This window comes from Mustela putorius, unplaced genomic scaffold (assembly GCF_011764305.1).
Source record: "Mustela putorius furo isolate JIRA1106 unplaced genomic scaffold, ASM1176430v1.1 tig00000095_pilon_pilon_pilon, whole genome shotgun sequence".
NCBI classification, from domain to species: domain Eukaryota; kingdom Metazoa; phylum Chordata; class Mammalia; order Carnivora; family Mustelidae; genus Mustela; species Mustela putorius.
In genome coordinates, this window is record NW_025421280.1 from 34,379,987 (window position 1) to 34,403,691 (window position 23,705).

Below are 23,705 nucleotides of genomic sequence, written 5' to 3' on the forward strand. Positions count from 1 at the left end.
ATCATTTTACAGATATCAAAATCACACACCAAAGGATCAATTGAAAAAAAAGTCTTAAATGTACAAGCATTATTTCATTGGAGCAATAATGTGTTCTTTAATACTCTATTTCTAAATAATTTGTTCTTTAATATTCTATTTCTTTATTTAATATTTTCTATTTCTTTAATATTCTCTATAAATGGCAACCCAATATAGTGACAATTCTCTAGAGTAATAAGCTTTTGGATAAGAAGTGTCCTTACAGATCATTATCCTCCCTCTCATGTGCAGTTCATAATATAAAATTGGAACCCAAAATACACTCACTTATATTAGCTGAAAAACAATATTTCAGACTGTTTATTATCTAGGCTTTATAAAACACATCCAGGCAAACTAAAGGTAGACCATCTTGACATAACTGTGTGAAATAACTAAATAAATTCCTTAGTTTTGATATAACATATATACTTGTAGACTTTAAACAGTGAAGTTTAAACATGGGAGTAAAGAGGGGCAAAAAAGAAAAGGAGAAAGTTGACATTTGACATATCAAGTATGTAAAATACTTGATACTTTTTATTTAATTTTTTAAAAAATTAATTTATTTATTTTCAGAAAAACAGTATTCATTATTTTTTCACCACACCCAGTGCTCCATGCAATCTGTGCCCTCTATAATACCCACCACCTGTTACTCTGACCTCCCACCCCCCGCCACTTCAAACCCCTCAGATTGTTTTTCAGAGTCCATAGTCTCTCATGATTCACCTCCCCTTCCAATTTACCCCAACTCCCTTCTCCTCTCTAACTCCCCATGTCCTCCATGCTTTTTGTTATGCTCCACAAATAAGTGAAGCCATATGATAATTGACTCTCTCTGCTTTACTTATTTCATTCAGCATAATCTCTTCCAGTCCCATCCATGTTGCTACAAAAGTTGGGTATTCGTCCTTTCTGATGGAGGCATAATACTCCATAGTGTATATGGACCACATCTTCCTTATCCATTCGTCCGTTGAAGGGCATCTATATTCTATCCACAGTTTGGCGACCGTGGCCATTGCTGCTATAAACATTGGGGTACAGATGGCCCTTCTTTTCACTCCATCTGTATCTTTGGGGTAAATACCCAGGAGTGCAATGGCAGGGTCATAGGGAAGTTCTATTTTTAATTTCTTTTTTTTTTTTTTTTTTAAAGACTTTATTTATTTATTTGACAGAGAGAAATCACAAGTAGGTAGAGAGGCAAGCAGAGAGAGAGAGAGGAGGAAGCAGGCTCCCTGCTGAGCAGAGAGCCCGATGCGGGACTCGATCCCAGGACCCTGAGATCATGACCTGAGCCGAAGGCAGCGGCTTAACCACTGAGCCACCCAGGCGCCCTATTTTTAATTTCTTGAGGAATCTCCACACTGTTCTCCAAAGAAGCTGCACCAACTTGCATTCCCACCAACAGTGGAAGAGGGTTCTCCTTTCTCCACATCCTCTCCAACACATGTTGTTTCCTGTTTTGTTAATTTTGGCCATTCTAACTGGTGTAAGGTGATATCTCAATGTAGTTTTAATTTGAATCTCCCTGATGGCTAGTGATGATGAACATTTTTTCATGTGTCTGATAGCCATTTGTATGTCTTGATTGGAGAAGTGTCTGTCCATATCTTCTGCCCATTTTTTGATATGCTTGTCTGTTTCATGTGTGTTGCGTTTGAGGAGTTCATTATAGATCCTGGATATCAATCTTTTATCTGTACTGTCATTTGCAAATATCTTCTTTTGATTTTGATTTTGATGAAGTCCCAAAAGTTCCTCTTTGCTTTTGTTTCCTTTGTCTTTGGAGACATATCTTGAAAGAAGTTGCTGTGGCTGATATCGAAGAGATTACTGCCTATGTTCTCCTCTAGGATTCTGATGGATTCCTGTCTCACATTGAGGTCTTTTATCCATTTTGAGTTTATCTTTGTGTACGGTGTAAGAGAATGGTTGAGTTTCATTCTTCTACATATAGCTGCCCAGTTTTCCCAGCACCATTTATTGAAGAGACTGTCTTTTTTCCACTGTATATTTTTTCCTGTTTTGTCGAAGATTATTTGACCATAGAGTTGAGAGTTCATATCTGGGCTCTCTTCTCTGTTCCACTGGTGTATGTGTCTGTTTTCATGCCAGTACTATGCTGTCTTGGTGATCACAGCTTTGTAGTAAAGCTTGAAATCAGGTACCATGATGCCCCCCATTTTATTTTTGTTTTTCAACATTTCCTTAGCGATTCGGGGTCTCTTCTGATTCCATACAAATTTTAGGATTATTTGCTCTAGCTCTTTGAAGAATACCAGTGGAATTTTGATCGGAATGGCATTAAAAGTATAGATTGCTCTAGGCAGTATAGACATTTTAACAATGTTTATTCTTCCGATCCACGAGCATGGAATGGTCTTCCATCTTTTTGTGTCTTCTTCAGTTTCTTTCATGAGTGTTCTGTCGTTCCTTGAGTACAGATCCTTTAACTCTTTGGTTAGGTTTATTCCCAGGTATCTTATGGTTCTTGGTGCTATAGTAAATGGAATTGATTCTCTAATTTCCCTTTCTGTATTTTCATTATTAGTGTATAAGAATGTCACTGATTTCTGTACATTGACTTTGTATCCTGCCACATTGCTGAATTGTTGTATGAGTTCTAGTAGTTTGGGAGTGGATTCTTCTGGGTTTTCCATATAAAGAATCATGTCATCTGCAAAGAGAGTTTGACTTCTTCATTACCAGTTTGGATACCTTTTATTTCTCTTTGTTGTCTGATTGCTGTTGCTAGGACTTCTAATACTATGTTGAACAAGAGTGGTGAGAGTGGGCATATTTGTCGTGTTCCTGATCTCAACGGGAAGGCTGCAAGCTTTTCCCCTTGTGGATGATATTTGCTGTGGGTCTTTCATAGATAGATTTGATGAGGTTCAGGAATGTTCCCTCTATCCTTATACTTTGAAGCGTTTTAATCAGGAACGGATGCTGGATTTTATCAAATGCTTTTTTCTGCATCAACTGAGAGGACCATGTGGTTCTTCTCTCTTCTCTTATTAATTTGTTCTATCACATTGATTGATTTGCGAATGTTGAACCATCCTTGTAGCCCAGGGATGAATCCCACCTGGTCATGGTGGATAATCTTTTTAATGTGCTGTTGGATCCTGTTGGCTATGATCTTGTTGAGAATCTTAGCATCCATATTCATCAGTGATATTGGTCTGAAATTCTCCTTTTTGGTAGGGTCTTTGCCTGGTTTGGGGCTCAGGGTAATGCTGGCTTCATAGAAAGAGTCTGGAAGTTTTCCTTCTGCTTCAATTTTTTGAAACAGCTTCAGAAGAATAGGGGTTATTTCTTCTTTGAAAGTTTGGTAGAATTCTCTGGGGAATCCATCAGGTCCTGGGCTCTTGTTTTTTGGGAGGTTTTTAATCACCACTTCAATCTCGTTACTAGATATTGGTCTATTCAGGTTGTCAATTTCTTCCTGATTCAATTTTGGGAGTTTATAGTTTTCCAGAAATGCATCCATTTCATGTAGGTTGCTTAGCTTATTGGCATATAACTGTTGATAATAACTTCTGATGATTGTTTCTACTTCCTTGGTGATCTCTCCCTTTTCATTCATAATTTTATGAATTTGAGCTTTCTCTCCTTTCTTTTGGTTTAGTGTCGCCAATGGTTTATCGATCTTATTGATTCTTTCAAAAAACCAGCCTCTAGTTTCATTGATACGTTCTACTGTATCTCTGGTTTCTACCTCATAGATCTAAGCTCTGATCTTGACTATTTCCCTTCTTATTTGTGGAGTTTTGATTTTTTGTTGATTCTCCAGTTCTTTAAGGTGTAGAGACAGCTGGTTTGTTCTTGATTTTTCAATTTTTTTGAGGGAGGCTTGGATGGCTATGTATTTCCCCCTTAGGACTGCCTTTGCTGTATCCCATAGGTTTTGGATCGAAGTGTCTTCATTGTCATTCGTTTTCATGAATTGTTTCAGTTCTTCCTTGATCTCTTGGTTGATCCAAGCATTCTTAAGCAAGGTGGTCTTTAGCTTCCAGGTGTTTGAGTTCCTTCAGAACTTTTCCTTGTGATTGAGCTCCAGTTTCAAAGCATTGTGATCTGAGAATGTGCAGGGAATAATCTCAGTCTTTTGGTATCAGTTGAGTCCTGATTTATGACCCAGTATGTGGTCTATTCTGGAGAAGGTTCCATGTGCACTTGAGAATAATGAGTATTCTGTTGTTTTAGGGAGGAATGTTCTGTATATATCTATGAGGTCCATCTGGTCCAATGTGTCATCAATGGTTTTGTTTCTTTTTTTTTTTTTAAAGATTTTATTTATTTATTTATTTATTTATTTGACAGAGAGAGATCACAAGTAGGCAGAGAGGAAGGCAGAGAGAGAGGAGGAAGCAGGCTCCCTGCTGAGCAGGGAGCCCGATGCGGGACTCGATCCCAGGACCCTGAGATCATGACCTGAGCCGAAGGCAGCGGCTTAACCCACTGAGCCACCCAGGTGCCCTGGTTTTGTTTCTTTATTGGTTTTCTGCTTCGATGATCTGTCTATTTCTGAGAGAGGCGTGTTAAGATCTCCAACGATTAGTGTATTCATATCAGTATGACTCTTTAGCTTGATTAACAGTTGTCTTATGTAATTGGCTGCTCCCATATTGGGGGAATAGATATTTACAATTGTTAGATCATCTTGGTGGACAGTCCCTTTAAGAATGATGTAGTATCCTTCTGGATCTCTGAGTATAGTCTTTAGTTTAAAATCTAATTTGTCTGATATGAGAATTGCTACCCCAGCCTTCTGTTGAGGCCCATTGGCATGAAAACTGCCTCTTCATCCCTTCACTTTCAGTCTGGGTGTATCTTTAGGTTCAAAATGGGTCTCTTGTAGACAGCATATGGATGGGTCCTGTCATTTTATCCAGTCTGCAACCCTGTGCCATTTTATGGGTGCATTTAGGCCATTCACATTGAGGGTGATTATTGATAGATACGTTTTTATTGACATCGAGTTACTTTTACTTTTGAAGTCTTTCTTTCTGTAGATTGTCTCTATATTTCTGTTCAATGCTATTCTTGGGCTTTTTCCTCCTTTAAAGAAGCCCCCTTAATATTTCCTGCAGTGTTGGCTTGGTGGTTGCATAGTCTTTTAAGCCTTGCCGGCCCTGGAAACTCTTTATCTCTCCATCCATTTTGAATATTATTCTTGCTGGATAAAGTATTCTTGGCTGCATGTTTTTCTCATTTAGTGCCCTGAATATATCTTGCCAGCCTTTTCTGGCTTGCCAGGTCTCTGTGGACAGGTCTGACGTTATTCTGATGGGCTTTCCTCTGTACATAAGGATCTTCTTTGTCCTAGCTGCTTTCAAGAGGTTCTGCCTACAGTTTAATTCTTCATTCTTAGTATTAGGTGTCTCGAGGACTTTCAAGAATCTGTAATCTTGGGGGGAAACCTTTCGGCCTCTAGTACATAAACGCTGGTTCCATTCACGAGATTTGGAAAATTTTCATGAAGAGCTTGTTCCACTATATCTTCTAGACTTCTTTCTTTCTCCTCCCCTTCAGGGATTCCAATAATTCTGACGTTGGAACGTTTCATGGCATCATTTATTTCCCTGATTCTGTTTTTGTGGCTTCTGAGCTGTTTGTTCCAGGCTTCCTCCTGATCCTTTCTCTCTATCTGTTTGTCCTCCAGATCACTAATTCTATCTTCTGTCTCATTTACTGCCCACTGGCGTCTTCTGCTCCAGTAGAGCTCCGGACCTGTATAATTCTGATCTCAGGCTGATTTTGTGGGTTACTGGAGATCTTTGGAAGGTAATCAGCTCACTTTAGGGTGCAGGTTGAATGGGTGCCTCCTCCTACTTCCCTGCCATCTTGTCTCCTCTTAACAAACTTTTTAAATGAAAGGTTTGAGAATGAGACTTTCATTAAAAAATATGGACAATTAGGCCTTGCTTCACAATGATGTCATAGATTTATGGTTCTGTAACAATTCTTGCTAACTATTTTTTAAATTTATTTTTTATTTATTTTCAGCATAACAGTATTCATTATTTTTGTACCTCACCCAGTGATCCATGCAATCTGTGCTCTCTATAATACCCACCACCTGGTACCCCAAACTCCCACCCCCCACCCCTGCAAAACCCTCAGATTGTTTTTCAGAGTCCACAGTCTCTCATGATTCACCTCCCCTTCCAATTTCCCCCAACTCCCTTCTCCTCTCTAACTCCCCATGTCCTCCATGCTATTTGTTATGCTCCACAAATAAGTGAAACCATATGATAATTGACTCTCTCTGCTTCTTATTTCACTTAGCATAATCTCTAGCTAATTATTTTTAAAACTGTATGATTGTATATAGCATTAGTGCTTATATAAATCAATTAATAATTTTCTACAAAACACCTAAAAAAGGGCACCTGGGTGGCTCAGTGGGTTAAGCCTCTGCCTTCAGCTCAGGTCATGATCCCAGCATGAAGAGTTATGCTTCCACTCTCACTGCTTCTGGTCTGGTTGGCATCTCCCCCATCACAACCACACATGGATCTCTTTAACCTTTCCCTAAGCTACTCCAAAATGATCCTGAAGTAAGATTATGATAACTGGAAGGAGGAAGATGACATTGACCATTATCTACAACACAATGTACTTTTATTGAGGGTTTCCTAAATGTCAGGCTCTGAGGTATGTGTTTTACTTAGCTTGTTTGATTTCATCTGCATAATCTATCCCAAATTGTAAGTGCATACATTATTATTATTTTACATAAAATGAAAAGAGTGTAGCATTTTATGTAACGTGTGCCAGGTCATGACTTAGAAAGGGTTGAATGTTTGAATCTGGGCATCAGACTAGTCTTCTCCTCTGCCAACCCAAAATGGTTATGTCACTCCCTCTAGGGGTTTCTGGCAGACCACTGTTGGAGAGCAGTAGATAGTACTTCCTGCATCAACTATAGGAATAATGGCTGAAATCATAGGCAGTGATCATTGACACATGATTATTTAGGGAGGTCTCTCTCTCTCTCATCCCTGCTCCTGGATTTTCGCTTCAACTGTTCACCTCCTCCTCCATCCTTTCTTTAAAATATTTTATTTATTTATTTGAGATAGAGAGCTAGTAAGAGAAAGAGGAGGATCAGGGAAGCAGAGGGAGAGGGAGAAGCAGGATCCTCACTGAATAGTGAGCCCAAAGTGAGGCTCTGTCCCAGGACTCAGGATCATCCTCAGCTGGAGGCAGATGCTTAACTGACTGAGCCACCCAGGCTCCCCTCTCCTCCATTCTTATAATCAGCCTTCTCATTCACAAAGGGAGACACAAAATGTCCATTTCTACTCAGGAAACCAAATAGGGTTTAAAATGTATCTCAAATGTACCTGTAGTTAAAACTTCTGTACCTCTGCTTAAAACTTTCAGAAATTCTGGAAACAAGGAAGTTCATGGGACTCAGAGTATGACAATTTAATTTTGAAACTTGTCTGCCCCACTTATTATTAGTGTGCTATGCGGCAAGTCCCTGGTATCTCTGAGAATTAGGGCTATCATCTAAGTTGATTCCTAGTTGATACAGCTCAGCTGAATAAGGATTTTTGAAAAAAGATTTTATTTATTTGACAGATATAGATCACAAGTAGGCAGACAGACAGGCAGGAGAGAGGGGGAAGCAGGCTCCCTGAGCTGAGCAGAGAGCCTGATGCGGCGCTCAATGCCAGGACTCTGGGCTCCATCCCAGGACCCTGGGATCATGACCTGAGCTGAAGACAGAGGCTTTGACTCATGGAGCCACCCAGGCACCCCTCAACTTAATAAGGATTAAAATGGGTGCCTTCCATGCATAAAGTAGAGCATAATACAAATTTTAAAGATTTTATTTATTTGAGACAGAGAGAGAGAGAGAGAGAGAGAGAGAGAGAAGAAGCACAAGCAGGGGGAGGGGCAGAGGGAGATGGAGAAGCAAACTCCCTGCTGAGCAGAGAGATCCAGGCGGGGCTGGATCTTGAGATCATGACCTGAGCCAAAGGCAGATACTTAATCAACTGAGCCACTTAGGTGCCCCCAAAGGCAAACTAAATTTTAGGTATTTTATTACTAAGAATGATAAAACTAATTCTCATGTCATTAGACAATATCTGGTGACCAGAAATTGCGATTTCCCTACAGCTTTAGCAGGACTTTTCACCTTTGTTTATACAAGTACATCTTTAGCATATGGAGGGAAACAACTGAGTCTCATTTATTTCTCAATCCCCAGAGCCTATACTTTGGCACAGAGGAGGCATCAAAATTTTAAAAATCTCAGTTCTTGGTGCTCTGATACCCTTCAGGAGAGTTTCTCTAGGGTAAATGTGTATGGAGAGAGGTGAATAATGAAGAAAACAATGAGGAAATGAGTTTTAAGAAATACGTGTCACACTGAGAAATACCCCTGAAAGTACTAGGGTATATGACCACAAGTGTGAATAATTTATTTGTGAATTGTTTGAATAAACAATAGGGACACAGTGCTGGATGCCCATTTGTTTCATTTTTCCAACCCTCTTTTCTTTTTCAGAAGATGTCCAAGCTACATAGAACCACAAAATCTAACACATGTCTCAGAATTCTTCCTCACGGGACTCTCAGATGATCTGGAACTGCAGCCCCTTCTCTTTGGACTGTTCCTGTCCATGTACCTGGTCACAGTTCTGGGGAACCTGCTCATCATCCTGGCTGTCAGCTCTGACCCCCACCTCCACACCCCCATGTATTTCTTCCTGTCCAACCTGTCCTTGGCTGACATTGGTTTCACTTCTACCACAATCCCCAAGATGATCGTGGACATCCAAACTCAGAGCAGAGTCATCTCCTATATGGGTTGCCTGACTCAGATGTCTTTTTTGATCCTTTTTGGATGTATGGATGGTATGCTTCTGACTGCGATGGCATATGACCGGTTTGTGGCCATCTGTCACCCTCTACACTACTCAGTCATAATGAACCCCCGCCTCTGTGGCTTTTTAGTTTTGTTGTCTTTTTTTGTTAGCCTTTTGGACTCCCAGTTGCACAATTTGATTGTGTTACAACTTACCTGCTTCAAGGACATGAAAATTTCTAATTTTTTCTGTGACCCTTCTCAGCTCCTGAACCTTGCCTGTTCTGACACTTTCACCAATAACATAATCATGTATTTTGTTGGTGCCATCTCTGTTTTTCTCCCTATTTCAGGGATCTTTTTCTCTTACTATAAAATTGTTTCCTCCATTCTGAGAGTCCCATCCATAGGTGGGAAGTACAAAGCCTTCTCTACCTGTGGCTCTCACCTGTCAGTTGTTTGCTTATTTTATGGAACTGCTATTGGAGTGTACCTTGGATCAGCATTGTTGCCTTCCCCCAGGAAGGACATGGTGGCCTCTGTTGTGTACACTGTAGTCACTCCCATGCTGAACCCCATCATTTACAGCCTGAGGAACAGGGATATCAAGAGTGCCCTATGGAGGTTCCTCAGAAGAACAGGCTAATCTCAGTATGTGCACAATCCTTTTTGAAGTGTGGGTTGAAAAAATCAGCAAAACCAAACATGTAGACCAGCAAATACTGCTTTCTTGGTCACATTATTTTTTCAGTCTTATAGTTCCCATTCCTCTTCATGTTTCATATATGAATATTACTTTTTAAAATTTGTTTTTAATTGGTTTGCAGGAGTATTCTGGGATGCCTTGTACATCATAACAAATGCATGAGAGGTTCTTCTCAATAACCTGGTATCCAGGTGAAATGTAGAACTCTCTATCTCTCTTTTAAAAGATTTATTTGTTCATTTGAGAGGGGGAGGAGGGGCTTAGGTAGAGGGAGAGAGAGAGAAAACATCAAGCGGACTCCCCACTGAGCTTGGAGCCTGTCACAGGGCTCTATCCCATGATCCTGAGATCATGACCTGAGCCAAAACCAAGAACTAGATGCTCAACCAACTGAGCCACCTAGGTGCCCCTACAAGTCTCTTCAGATACTTAAATTTTATGTTCTTTTCCATGGTTCCTGTGTACTTTCCATACCAATCTTCCATCTCTCAAAGCTGTTTATGTGGGTAAAGTCTAAGGATGTTGTTTACTGGTCCTCAACCATGGATTTTGTTAGACTCTCCTGAGGAGTCTTATAAATAATGATGACTGAGTCTTATCACCAGAGATTCTGACTTAGTTGGACAGGTGTGTGTGTAGGTATGAGGATTTTTAAAAAACACCCAAGATGGTTTAGATGTGAGTTCCTAAAGAGATCAAGCTCAAAAGGGTAAGTTGTGAAAAAAATTATTGTAGTTCCAGGCAATGGTTTCTTTTTCAAATGTTTTCTTCAAATAATTGACCTCCAATACTGTAAAATTTTTTTGTGTGCTGGTTGGTTAAGTCTCTCTACTTCAGGGCGCCTGGGTGGCTCAGTGGGTTAAGCCGCTGCCTTTGGCTCAGGTCATGATCTCAGAGTCCTGGGATCGAGTCCCGCATCGGGCTCTCTGCTCAGCAGAGAGCCTGCTTCCCTCTCTCTCTCTCTGCCTGCCTCTCCATCTACTTGTGATTTCTCTCTGTCAAATAAATAAATAAAATCTTAAAAAAAAAATCTTAAAAAAAAAAAAGTCTCTCTACTTCAAACTCATCTTTCTATACTTATCTTGGAATACTAAGGGTGAGTCTCTTGAAATCACTGCTTTATCAAACTCATCTTTCTATACTTATCTTGGAATACTAAGGGTGAGTCTCTTGAAATCACTGCTTTATTTTCCCTCTGGCTTTCTTGTTATATATATATATATATACATATATGTGTATATATATATATACATATATATATACATATATATATACACATTTTTGCCTTTCTTCAAATTTTTACTTAAATTCCAGTTAGTTAACATACAGTGTAATATTAGTTTCATGTGTAGAATTTAGTGATTCATCACTTACATACCACACCCCATGTTCATCATAAGTACCCTTCTTAATACCCACCACCCATTTAACCTATCCCCCTGCTCACCTCCCCTCCAGTAACCCTCAGTTCATTTTCTGTACTTAAGAGATGTTACATATTTTTAATAATGCCAGCAAATGTCTTTCTACTCTAAAATTAAGTAAAGTTCACTATTCCCTTTAAACCCCTAGGCACTTGGTATTTACTGGCTTCTTGTTTTTCACCACATTGTTTCACTTTTTGCTTTGTCCTACAGAAGCTATTTAACCAACTACCTACACTCAATTCTCTTTATTAAAATAATTAGCTTGAATTCTTTTTTCTATTTATTTATTTGAGAGAGAAAGAGAGAAAGAACGGGAGTGGGGGGAGGGGCAGAGGGAGAGGGAGAGGGAGAGAATCTTAAGCAGACTCCATGTTGAGAATGGAGCCCACAGGTCATGATCCCAGGGTCCTGGGATCGAGCCCTGCATCAGGCTGCCTCCTCAGTGGGAAGCCTGCTTCCTCCTCTCTCTCTGACTGCCTCTCTGCCTATTTGCGATTTCTGCCTGTCAAATACATAAATAAAATCTAAAAAAAAAAAAAGAGAGAGAATGGAACCCAAATGGGGGCTCGATCCCATGATCTTGAGATCATGACCTGAGCTGAAAACAAGAGTCAGGCATTTAAACAATGGAGCCATCCAGGTGCCCCTGATATCTTTTTTCTTGACTGAGCCCTGAATGTTAAATTATAACATGAGGAGAAAGGTATGTTATGAGTTGTGTGCAGTTGGAACATTACAAAATAAGCTCATAAAATAAAGGTGGTTTTAAAGATATATCTTTGTTAGGAGTGTACAACTGAGATCTAAGTACTAGATCTCAGTACATATTTCCTGTAGATGGGTGACTCTAATGATACCTGAGGATTACTAAGTCACAAATTTCATCATAAATAAATAGTGCTTTGTCTTCATTTAAAAATTCCTCAGCAGCAAAGGTTTATATTGCTAACAAAGAGGAATTCTTTTCTTTCTGTAGTAATGGCCTGTTTAGAACTTCACTTTGTTACCATGCTTCCTTGTCTTCTGTCATTGGTAAATCAATCTTTGGGCTCCATTTGGTTCTTATTCTTCTTCTTTCTCCTCCTCCTCCAACTCCTTCTTTCCTTCTTCCACCTCCTCTTCCTCTTTCTCTTCTTTTACTCCTCTTCCTCCTTCTTCTTTGATTTAATTTATTTATTTGTGTGAGAGAGAGAGCATAAGCAAGGGGTTAGACAGATGGTGAGGGAGAAGCAGGGTCCTCACTCAGGGAGGGATCCTGACATGGGGCTTGATCCCATGACCTGAACTGAAGACAGATGCTTAACTGACTGAGGCACCCAGGGACCTCCATTTGGTTCTTCAATAAGAGTATCCATCTTTATTTAGAAATGTCATATATAGATTTTTGGTTGTAATCTGTAAACTGTGGAAAGAACCAAGATGCCCTTCAATGGACAAATGGTAAGAAAGATGTGGTCCATATACACTATGGAGTATTATGCCTCTATCAGGATGAATACCCAACTTTTGTATCAACATGGATGGGACTGGAAGAGATTATGCTGAGTGAAATAAGTCAAGCAGAGAGAGTCAATTATCATATGGTTTCACTTATTTGTGGAGCATAACAAATAACATGGAAGCCATGGGGGAGATGGAGAGGAGAAGGGAGTTGAGGGAAATTGGAAGGGAAGGTGAACCATGAGAGACTATGGGCTCTGAAAAACAACCTGATGTTCTTGAAGGGGCAGGAGGTGGGAGGTTGGGGGAACCAGATGGTGGGTATTAGGGAGGGCCCGTGTTGCATGGAGCACTGGGTGTGGTGCAAAAACAATGAATACTGTTATGCTGAAAAGAAATAAAAAAAAAAAGAATAGGAAAGAGAGATAGTAGAAAAAAATGCAAGATAGGAAAATACTCCACTGCCCAAATATGGGCTAAAAAATTTGAAAATTTTAGCGACTCAAAGTTCATTTCTGAGCCTCAGAATTCTCAGCAGCAAATTAGGTGTAATAGAGCTTATCTTCCAAGGCCATGCAGTAATTGTAAATAATTGTGCCATGGTTCAATCAGATGGTAGTTTCCCATCAAATGGTAAATCCTATTATAACATTAAGGAAGTTAATTTAAATAAGCATCCCAGTAATTTATAAGTAACTTGATGTGTGGCTTTGAATATGATACATAACATTTTTCTATTTAAATTTCTCATCTATAGAGTTATGACAACAAGAACACTTAAATGAAAGGCTGGTTGAGAAGATATATTAAATGTGCTTAACATAACATGATTTAGCATATAGTAGAAGATCAATAAGAGCAAACTGTCATAATCAATATATTAACAGGCCATTGTATGGTTTGAACATATAGACTTTGTGGGCCAAAATCTGATTTGCAAAATCAGCTCTTCTAACTCATTACCTGAATGCTCTGGGATATATTTTTAATAACTTTTTGGCCTCTAATCATTCATTTTAAATGATATTTAGCTGAAAGCATTCTAGGATTAAAAAGACAATGTGCAGGGGCACCTGGGTGGCTCAGTGGTTTAAAGCCTCTGCCTTCAGCTCAGGTCATGATCTCAGGGTCCTGGATCAAGCCCTTCAGTGGGAAGCCTGTTTCCTCCTCTCTCTCTGCCTGCCTCTCTACCTACTTGTGATCTCTCTCTCTGTCAAATAAGTAAATAAAATCTTAAAAAAAAAGACAATGTGCACATGGTAAGAACCAAGTAAATATAGATCCCATCATCATCATCATCTACCCTGTGGTTGATATATTTATATTTCAACTTTATTGAGAATATTTGATAGGCAAAATTGTGTAAGCTTAAGATGTACAATGTGTCAATTTGGTACCCTAATATATTGCAAGGTGATTACTACCATAGAGTTAACTAACACTTCCATTATGCCACATAATTACCATTTCATTTTTGTGGTGAGAACATTAAGGATCTACTTTCTTTCTTTCTTTCATTTTTTAAGATATTTATTTATTTATTTGACAGACAGAGGTCACAAGTAGGCAGAGAGGCAGGCAGAGAGAGAGGGAGGAAGCAGGCTCCCTGCTGAGCAGAGACCCTGATGTGGGACTCGATCCCAGGAACCTGGGATCATGACCTGAGCCAAAGGCAGAGGCTTTAGCCCACTGAACCACCCAGGTGCCTCTAAGATCTACTTTCTTAGCAACTTTTAAATATATAACACAGTATTGTTAACTATAATCATCATGCTGTACATTAGATCCCCAGAACTTATCTATCTTATATCTGGAAGTTTGTACCCTTTAACCAACATATCCCTACACCCCTTCCCCTGCCAAGGGAGCCACTTTTAAACTTTTTGTTTCTATGAGTTTGGCTGCTTCAGATTCCACATATAAGAGCTATCATGCAATATTTGTCTTTCTCTGACTTATTTCACTTAGCACAATGCCCTTAACATCCATCTCTGTTGCAAATGGCAGAATTTGTTTCTTTCTTATAGCTGAATAATATTCCATTGTGTGTGTAGGTATATATGTCACATCTTCATTCATTCCTTTGTTGACGAACAAAGGTTATTTTGGATAATGTGAATAATGCTGCAATGAACAAGGGAGCACAGATAACTCTTGGACATCCTCTTTTCATTTCCTTTGGATATATGTCAAGAAGTAAGATTGTTGGATCATATTGTAGTTCTATTTTTAATATTTTGAGACAGCTATATGCTGTTTTCCATCATGTTCATACTGATGTACATTCCCACAACAGTGCACAAAGGTTCCCTTTTCTCCACATCCTTGTCAACATTTGTTATATGTGTCTTTGAAGATAGTCATTTTAACAAGTATGAATGTATGGAATGATATCTCATTGTGATTTTGCTTTGCATTTCCCTGATGATGAATGATGTCAAACACATTTCAGGTATCTATTGGTCATTTGTTAGTCCACTTTGGAATATATACTACTTACTTAGCTCCTCTGCCCATTTTAATTTTTTTTTTTTTGCCATTGAGTAGTGTGTTGTTTATATATTTTGCACATTAAGTTCTTATCAGGTATATTATTTCCAAATATGTCCTCCCATTCTCACATTCTGTGGTTGCTTCTTCATTCTGTTGTTTCTTTTGCTATACAGAAGGTTTTTAGTTTGATGTAGTCTCACTTCTTTATTTTTGCTTTTGCTTTTGCTTTTAGTGTCCTATCCAGGAAATTGCTGCCAGACCAAGGTGAAGGAGTTCCCCCTATGTTATCTTCTAGGAGTTTTATATTTTCAGATTTCGTGTTTTCTTTTTCTTTGTTTTTAGTATTAACATAACTTTTTTTAAATTTATTTTTTAAAATTTTCAGCATAACAGTATTCATTGCTATTGTACCACACCCAGTGCTCCATGAAATCCATGTCCTCTACAATACCCACCACCTGGTACCCTGACCTCCCACCCCCCACCACTTCAAACCCCTCAGATTGTTTTTCAGAGTTCATAGTCTCTCATGGTTCACCTCCCCTTCCAATTTCCCCCAACTCCCTTCTCCTCTCTATCTCCCCATGTCCTCCATGCTATTTGTTATGCTCCACAAATAAGTGAAACCATATGATAATTGACTCTCTCTGCTTGACTTATTTCACTCAGCATAATCTCTTCCAGTCCTGTCCATGTTGCTACAAAAGTTTGGTATTTGTCCTTTCTGATGGAGGCATGATACTCCATAGTATATATGGACCACATCTTCTTTATCCATTTGCCCATTGAAAGGCATTTTGGTTCTTTCCACAGTTTGGCGACTGTGGCCATTTCTGCTATAAACATTGGGGTACAGATGGCCCTTCTTTTCACTCCATCTGTATCTTTGGGGTAAATACCCAGGAGTGCAATGGCAGGGTCATAGGGAAGTTCTATTTTTAATTTCTTGAGGAATCTCCACACTGTTCTCCAAAGAAGCTGCACCAACTTGCATTCCCACCAACAGTGGAAGAGGGTTCCCCTTTCTCCACATTTCCTCCAACACATGTTGTTTCCTGTCTTGCTAATTTTGGCCATTCTAACTGGTGTAAGGTGATATCTCAATGTGGTTTTAATTTGAATCTCCCTGATGGCTAGTGATGATGAACATTTTTTTATGTGTCTGATAGCCATTTGTATGTCTTGATTGGAGAAGTGTCTGTCCATATCTTCTGCCCATTTAAAAAAAATTAATTTATTTATTTTCAGAAAAACAGTATTCATTATTTTTTCACCACACCCAGTGCTCACACCCAGTGCTTTCTGCCCATTTTTTGATATGATTATCTGTTTTGTGTGTGTTGAGTTTGAGGAGTTCTTTATAGATCCTAGATATCAACCTTTTGTCTGTACTGTCATTTGAAAATATCATCTCCCATTCTGTGGGTTGCCTCTTTGTTTTTTTGACTGTTTGCTTTGCTGTGCAGAAGCTTTTGATTTTGATGAAGTCCCCAAAGTTCATTTTTGCTTTTGTTTCCTTTGCCTTTGGAGACATATCTTTTTTTTTAATATTTTAATTTTTTATATAAACATATATTTTTATCCCCAGGGGTACAGGTCTGTGAATCGCCAGGTTTACACATTTCACAGCACTCACCAAGGCACATACCCTCCCCAATGTCCATAACCCCCCTTCTCCCAACCCCCCTCCCCCCAGCAACCCTCAGTTTGTTTTGTGAGATTAAGAGTCACTTATGGTTTGTCTCCCTCCCAATCCCATCTTGTTTCATTTATTCTTCTCCTACCCACTGAAGCCCACATGTTGCATCACCACTTCCTCATATCAGGGAGATCATACGATAGTTGTCTTTCTCCGCTTGACTTATTTTGCTAAGCATGATATGCTCTAGTTCCATTCATGTTGTCGCAAATGGCAAGATTTCATTTCTTTTGATGGCTGCATAGTATTCCATTGTGTATATATACCACATCTTCTTTATCCATTCATCTGTTGATGGACATCTGGGTTCTTTCCATAGTTTGGCTACTGTGGACATTGCTGCTATAAACTTTCGGGTGCACGTGCCCCTTCGGATCACTACGTTTGTATCTTTAGGGTAAATACCCAGTAGTGCAATTGCTGGGTCATAGGGCAGTTCTATTTTCAACATATTGAGGACCCTCCATGCTGTTTTCCAGAGTGGTTGCACCAGCTTGCATTCCCACCAACAGGGTAGGAGGGTTCCCCTTTCTCCGCATCTTCGCCAGCATCTGTCATTTGGAGACATATCTTGAAAGAAGTTGCTGTGGCTGATATCAAAGAGATTACTGCCTATGTTCTCCTCTAGGATTCTGATGGATTCCTGTCTCACGTTGAGTTCTTTTATCCATTTTGAGTTTATCTTTTTGTATGGTGTAAGAGAATGGTCAAGTTTCATTCTTCTACTTATAGCTGCCCAGTTATTGAAGAGACTGTCTTTTTTCCACTATATATTTTTTCCTGTTTTATCAAAGATTATTTGCCCATAGAGTTGAGGGTCCATATCTGGGCTCTCTACTCTGTTCCACTGGTGTATGTGTCTGTTTTTATGCCAGTACCATGCTGTCTTGGTGATCACAGCTTTGTAGTAAAGCTGGAAATCAGGTAACGTGATGCCCCCAGCTTTATTTTTGTTTTTCAACATTTCCTTAGTGATTTGGGGTCTCTTCTGATTCCATACAAATTTTTGGATTATTTGCTCCAGTTCTTTGAAGAATACCAGTGGAATTTTGATCGGAATGACATTAAAAGTATAGATTGCTCTAGGCAGTATAGACATTTTAACAATGTTTATTCTTCCGATCCAAGAGCATGGAATGGTCGTCCATCTTTTTGTGTCTTATTCAATTTCTTTCATGAGTGTTCTTTAGTTCCTCGAGTACAGATCCTCTACCTCTTTGGTTAGGTTTATTCCCAGGTATCTTATGGTTCTTGGTGCTATAGTAAATGGAATTGATTCTCTAATTTCCCTTTCTGTATTTTCATTATTAGTGTATTATAAAGCCATTGATTTCTGTACATTGACTTTGTATCCTGCCACGTTGCTGAATTGTTGTATGAGTTCTAGTAGTTTGGGGGTGGATTCTTTTGAGTTTTCCATATAAAGAATCATGTCATCTGTGAAGAGAGAGAGTTTGACTTCTTCATTACCAATTTGGATTTGAGGTTTGGATTTGAGTAGCAAGACTCTATTCACAAGGCACAGGGTGCAGGCACTGTCTTTCCATACAATTTAGTTTCATGCAGCTAATGAGCCGCTGAAATGTGGGAGGTCCAAATTGAGATGTTCTGTCAGTAGAAAGTGCCAGATTTTGAAAAGGTACAGAAAAGAATGTAAAATATCTCAATTTTGTGTATTAGTGAAATTATAATATGTGGGGGGTAGTGTAGTAAAATTTGGTAGAGTAAAATTTTTTATTTTAAATAAAAAATATTTTATTTATTTAAATTAAATATTAAAACAAAAAAATCCCCCAAAAGCAACCAACATGCAACCTACATTTCCTTTATCTTTTAGGTCACTCCAGACAGAATGTCAGCAGGGAAATAACTGAGCCTCATTCATTTCTGATTCCTCAGATCCTCCACTGTGGTTGGCACAGTGTAAGCAACTAATATGTATCTGTTTAAATAAATAAATTATATATTATATATTCTGAGCTAAAACTTTACATACATATATATAGATTATATATAAATATATGTAAATAAAGTTTCAGCTTTGCATATATATGCATGCATATATATACATATATATGTATACACACTCGCACGCACGCACACACACACACACACACACACCACACTGATTATTCTTTGTTAGTTCACCAGAACTCAGTGTAGTCCATATGGCTTCTATATACACTGGGGGCTTTCCCATCTGAGCTTTCATTTCTTCTAAGGATGTCCAGTATGACTGATGAATGAGATTCAGTGGTTTCCCTACAGGCACTCTTCCAGATTGAAAAATCAAATTCATCAAACCCTGAAGAAAGGGCCACAGGAACCCTCAGTTTTGTAGCCAAATTGGACAGAAGTTGGCTAGAGCATGAAGGACATAGTACTTGTGCTTGGCATCTGAAGTGGGGTGGGAGCAGTCTTGTGAGGTATCCTATGGGATTTGTTGTTCCAGGCAGGTAGTGTCAGAATTGAGTTAAATTGTAGGACATTCAGCTAATGTAGACAACTGCTAAGTGTGGTGGGAAAGCCCCACACATTTGCTTCAGAAATGAAGTATTCTATGTAAAAGTAAAGGAGAAACAAAAGAGGTGAAAAACTGGGTGGGTTTTATGTATACAGTACCAAAGACTTAATTCAATTTTAATTTGTTACTCATTAGGTCAGTATTCATGCCCACTGTGTGTGGTCTTTGAGGGCAAGGTAATAGTTTCAGTGGTGAAAATGAGGACATATTTGTTCTCATTCTTATGTTCAAGAACCTCCCCAAGATTCTATAGGACATCTTCTTTAAGTTTAGTGGGATCCCCTACCGATTACTGTAATTCAACCCCCAGTAGTGATTGGGAACATGGACCTTTGCCAATTGGTGCATTTCAGTAGATATTAAAGTTAATTCAGAACTGATGTTGAAGAGATGCAAAAGCACTTTATATTTTTTGTTCTTTAAATTCTAATACATTTCAGGCTTTCAGCTGGGTCAAATTGTCTACCTCTGTTTCAGTTTTTTGTTTCCTTACCCATATGCAAATGTTGTTCTTTCTCTTAAATTTTTTCCCGTTTCTTTATTTTTTATCCCTGGATATATCTCAAGGGAGGTCCTCTCTATCCTTCTCATATTAGTAAATTTCTTTCTCCAAAGAACCTCAAGCCAGATCTTCAGGTTGAGGGACGTCTTCCATGATGGTGATTGTTTCTTAGGGTTTATATACCCTGTGCTTAAATCAGGTTTGAATTAACCCCGTTCTCTAATACTGAGGTACTATGTATGTTTCTCCCTATAAGCCTGGGGATCTGGATCTTTGTTGCAGCAAAACTATGGGCAACAGGAGCAACAGAGGTATTGAAAGGTCCCAACCTATTTTTAGGAATGCAGACCTCAGCAAGACACACAATGACTTCTTTTCTCCTCCTTCTTTCCTCCCTCTTTTTCTCACTCCACTTTTCCCTCTCTTTCTTTTCCAATGAAATTGTTTAATGAATAACCACCTAATGGACCTAGATCTTGCACAGTGTTTCCCCTGAACAGCCTTAGAGGACAATGCTTGGTTGAAACACACAACCAATTAGGGTAAAGGCCTTTCCCTGACTCCAGTGTCAGTCACAGCTTCATTTGAAGGCATATGGATAGGTTTGGGACAAGACACAAGACCCAGGACCACATTAAGAAAAGACCCGGTCCCATTTCTTGTCTCTAACAGCCGAATAATTATTGAAATTTCCAAATTAGGTCATTTAGATCTATAAGAAAGGATTGGAAGGGCTTAAGAATTCATCACAGCACAGCCCAATAGACAGTGCAGGCTTCATGCTTGCCAGCAGGCAAGAGAACCAGTGAGTAAGCCAGAGAATGAGAGGAAACACCTCATGTGGTGGTGGTCATTGTCTCATGCCCCACTCACTGCATCAAATAGAACACTGCAGAAATACAATGGGTTTCTATTCAAAATTTGGCTTGGATATTAGGGCTGATAATGCCACACATACTAGAGGGTATAAAAAATTTTATTCCTTGTATGAAGACCCCCCTGTCTAGAGAGAGCATTGCAGGCCTTGTACATTGGTCTGAAATACTTGTGAGGTTTAATGTCTCAATGTTACCAAAGGAGGAAGAATCCAGAAAAATTCTTTTTTCTGGAAAAAAGCTTTTTTCTTTGAATGGAGATATAATTGAAATATAATTATATTAGTTTCAGTGTACGACATAATGATTCAAAATTTAAACATATTGCAAAATTATCATCACAAATCCAGTTAACATCCATCACCATACATAGCTGCAAAAACTTTTTTTCTTGTTATGAGATTTTTTTTTTTTGAGATTTTATTTATTTATTTGACAGAGAGAGATCACAAGTAGGCAGAGAGGCAGGCAGAGAGAGAGGGAAGCAGGCTCCCCACTGAGCAGAGAGCCTGATGTGGGGCTCGATCCCAGGACCCTGGAATCATGACCTGAGCTGAAGGCAGAGGCTTTAACCCACTGAGCCACCCAGGTGCCCATAATGAGTTCTTTTAAGATCTACTCTTAGCAGTTTTCAAATATGAAAGACAGTATTATTAACTATAGTTACCATGCTGTATATCACATCCCCAGAACTTGTTTGTCTTACAGCTGGAGGACCCAGGCTTTCTTATCATCTAGCCCAGATGTTGAGCAGATGGGGTTAAGAGAGTATTATTCCTTAAACTCTGTTAGCAATCAAATATCATACATAAAAAATGGGTTAAACACTTTATTACATAGATCTCATAGGATTTTAAATTGTTCAAATCAAGATAATTAATTTTGCTGCATTTAAATAAAATAAAATACTTTTGGCTGCTTAATAGTGTCCTTTAATAGAACACCTTTTAAGGAAGAAATATATTTATATTTTTATTTGTAAAATTAATATATAATGTATTACTAGCCCCAGTGGTACAGGTCTGTGAATCACCAGGTTTACACACTTCACAGCACTCACCATAGCACATACCCTCCCCAATGTCCATAACCCCACCACCCTCTCCCTACACCACCCCTGCAACCCTCCGTTTGTTTTGTGAGATTAAGAGTCTCTTATGGTTTGTCTCCCTCCCGATCCCATCTTGTTTCATTTATTCTTTTCCTACCCCCAACCCCCCCACGTTACATCTCCACTTCCTCATATCAGGGAGATCATGAGAAATATATTTCTTATTATTTTTATTTCCTTTAAGGGAGGGGACTCACATGTCAATGTGTTTATGGATTTTTAAATCTCTAAGTATCTTTGCCCTTCTTATTTCTTTAGCCCAGTCTTTCCACAGTGGATGCACATTGAAACAGGTGAATGGAGCAAAGACAATGAGAAAGGAGTTCTAGGAAGAATGTATTGCCACCACTGAGAAATTTTGCTAGATTTTCCTCAATTTATGAATTGCTTGAATCCAAAATATAGACACACTGATGGGTATCTGCATACTTGTTTCCTTTACTTAAAGTCTCATTTTGGGTACCCGGGTGGCTTAGCTGTTTAAGCAACTACCTTTGGCTTAGGTCATGATCCTGGAGTCCCAGGATGGAGTCCCTCATTGGGTTTCCTGCTCAGGGTGGACTCTACTTCTCCTTCTGACCCTCCTGCCTCTTGTGCTTTCTCTCTTTCTCTCGAATAATTAAATAAAATCTTAAAAAATAAACTCTCATTTATTTCCCAAAAGCTGTCTCTGCTATGTGGAACCCCAGAATCTAACAAGTGTCTTGGAATTCCTCCTCCTGGGGTTCTCAGATGATCTGGAACTGCAGCCTGTAATCTTTAGCCTGTTGCTGTCCATGTATCTGGTTACCATGCTAGGGAATCTACTGATCATCCTGGCTATCAGCTCTGACTCCCGTCTTCACACGCCCATGTACTTGTTCCTCTCCATCCTGTCCCTGGCTGACATCGGCTTCACTTCTACCACGGTCCCAAAGGTGATTTTGGACATTAAAACTCATAACAGAGTTATCTCTCAAATGGGCGGCCTGATTCAGTTGTCTTTTTAAATTCTTTTTGGATGTTTGGACAGTGTACTCTTAACCTTGATGGCCTATGATTGGTTTGTAGCTATTTGTTATCCTCTGCACTACCCAGTCATCATGAACTCTCGCCTCTGTAGCCTGCTCATTCTGGTGTCTTTTTTGATCAGCCTTCTGGACTCTCAGCTTCACTGCCTCATGATGTCACAGCTTAACTTTTGCATAAATGTGGAAATTCCTCATTTCTTCTGTGACATTCCTCAGCTCCTCAGACTTTCCTGTAATTGTACTTCCACCAATAAATTATTCCTGTATCTTGTTGGTGCCATCTTTGGTGGTATTCCAGTCTCAGGGATCCTTTTCTCTTATACACGAATTGTTTCTTCCATTCTGAGAGTCCCATCCACAGGTGGGAACTACAAAGCCTTCTCCACCTGTGGTTCTCACCTGTCAGTTGTTTGCTTATTTTATGGAACAGGTCTTGGGGTGTACCTCAGTTCAGCTGTCTCACATTCTTCCAGGAAGGATGCAGTGGCCTCGGTAATGTATGCTTTAGTTGTTCCCATGCTGAATCCCTTCATTTACAGCCTGTAGAATGGGGATGTCAAGAGGGCTTTGCAGAGGCTCCTCAACAGAACAGTCTAGTCTTTGACTCCCTTTTTTGTCTGTTAATTATAAATAATTGCATATGGAATTGGCAAACATACCTCTTTGGGCATATAATTTTGGTAGCTCATGGTTCCCATTCCTCCTGATTTGTCATATCTAAATATTGCTTATCTTGGCACATCTTTGATGGAATTAAGGGAATATGCTGGGACTCTATGTATGGCAAAATCATTGCACAATTGAATCTTATTAACCTGTGGAATCTTCTGTATTTGTAACCTATGGCCCAGGTAGAAATTCAAATTGTCTTTTAAAATATATTCTCTGGAATACTACTCAGCCATCAAAAAAATGAAATCTTGCCACTTGAAAATATATGGGTGGAACTAGAACTAGAGGGTGTCATGGTAAGGGAAATAAGTCAATCAGAGAAAGACAATTATCATATGATCTCACTGATATGTGGAATTTAAGAAACAAAAGAGTATCATAGAAAA

The 23,705-nt window shown here is 39.1% G+C and overlaps 1 protein-coding gene and 1 pseudogene across 1 annotated transcript; both read left to right on the forward strand.

Annotated features, from left to right (window-relative positions):
* The first annotated feature begins 6,549 nt into the window (after positions 1 to 6,549).
* LOC101692067 (putative gustatory receptor clone PTE01) lies at positions 6,550 to 9,506 on the forward strand. Its single transcript, XM_013050721.2, has 2 exons — positions 6,550 to 6,596; positions 8,504 to 9,506. Exons 1-2 carry the CDS (start codon positions 6,550 to 6,552, stop codon positions 9,504 to 9,506), a joined length of 1,050 nt encoding a protein of 349 aa, XP_012906175.2.
* A 10,146-nt stretch (positions 9,507 to 19,652) lies between these two features.
* On the forward strand, positions 19,653 to 23,244 carry LOC101686482 (annotated as a pseudogene).
* Positions 23,245 to 23,705: the final 461 nt, after the last annotated feature.

What these genes read in the sequence shown, in the direction of transcription:
- LOC101692067 (XM_013050721.2), top strand. Translation starts at nt 6,550, where the DNA reads ATGGATCTCTTTAACCTTTCCCTAAGCTACTCCAAAATGATCCTGAA. An exon ending in TACTCCAAAATGATCCTGAA is followed by an intron (nt 6,597 to 8,503) that starts GTAAGATTATGA and finishes AATAAACAATAG; the next exon opens with GGACACAGTGCTGGATGCCC.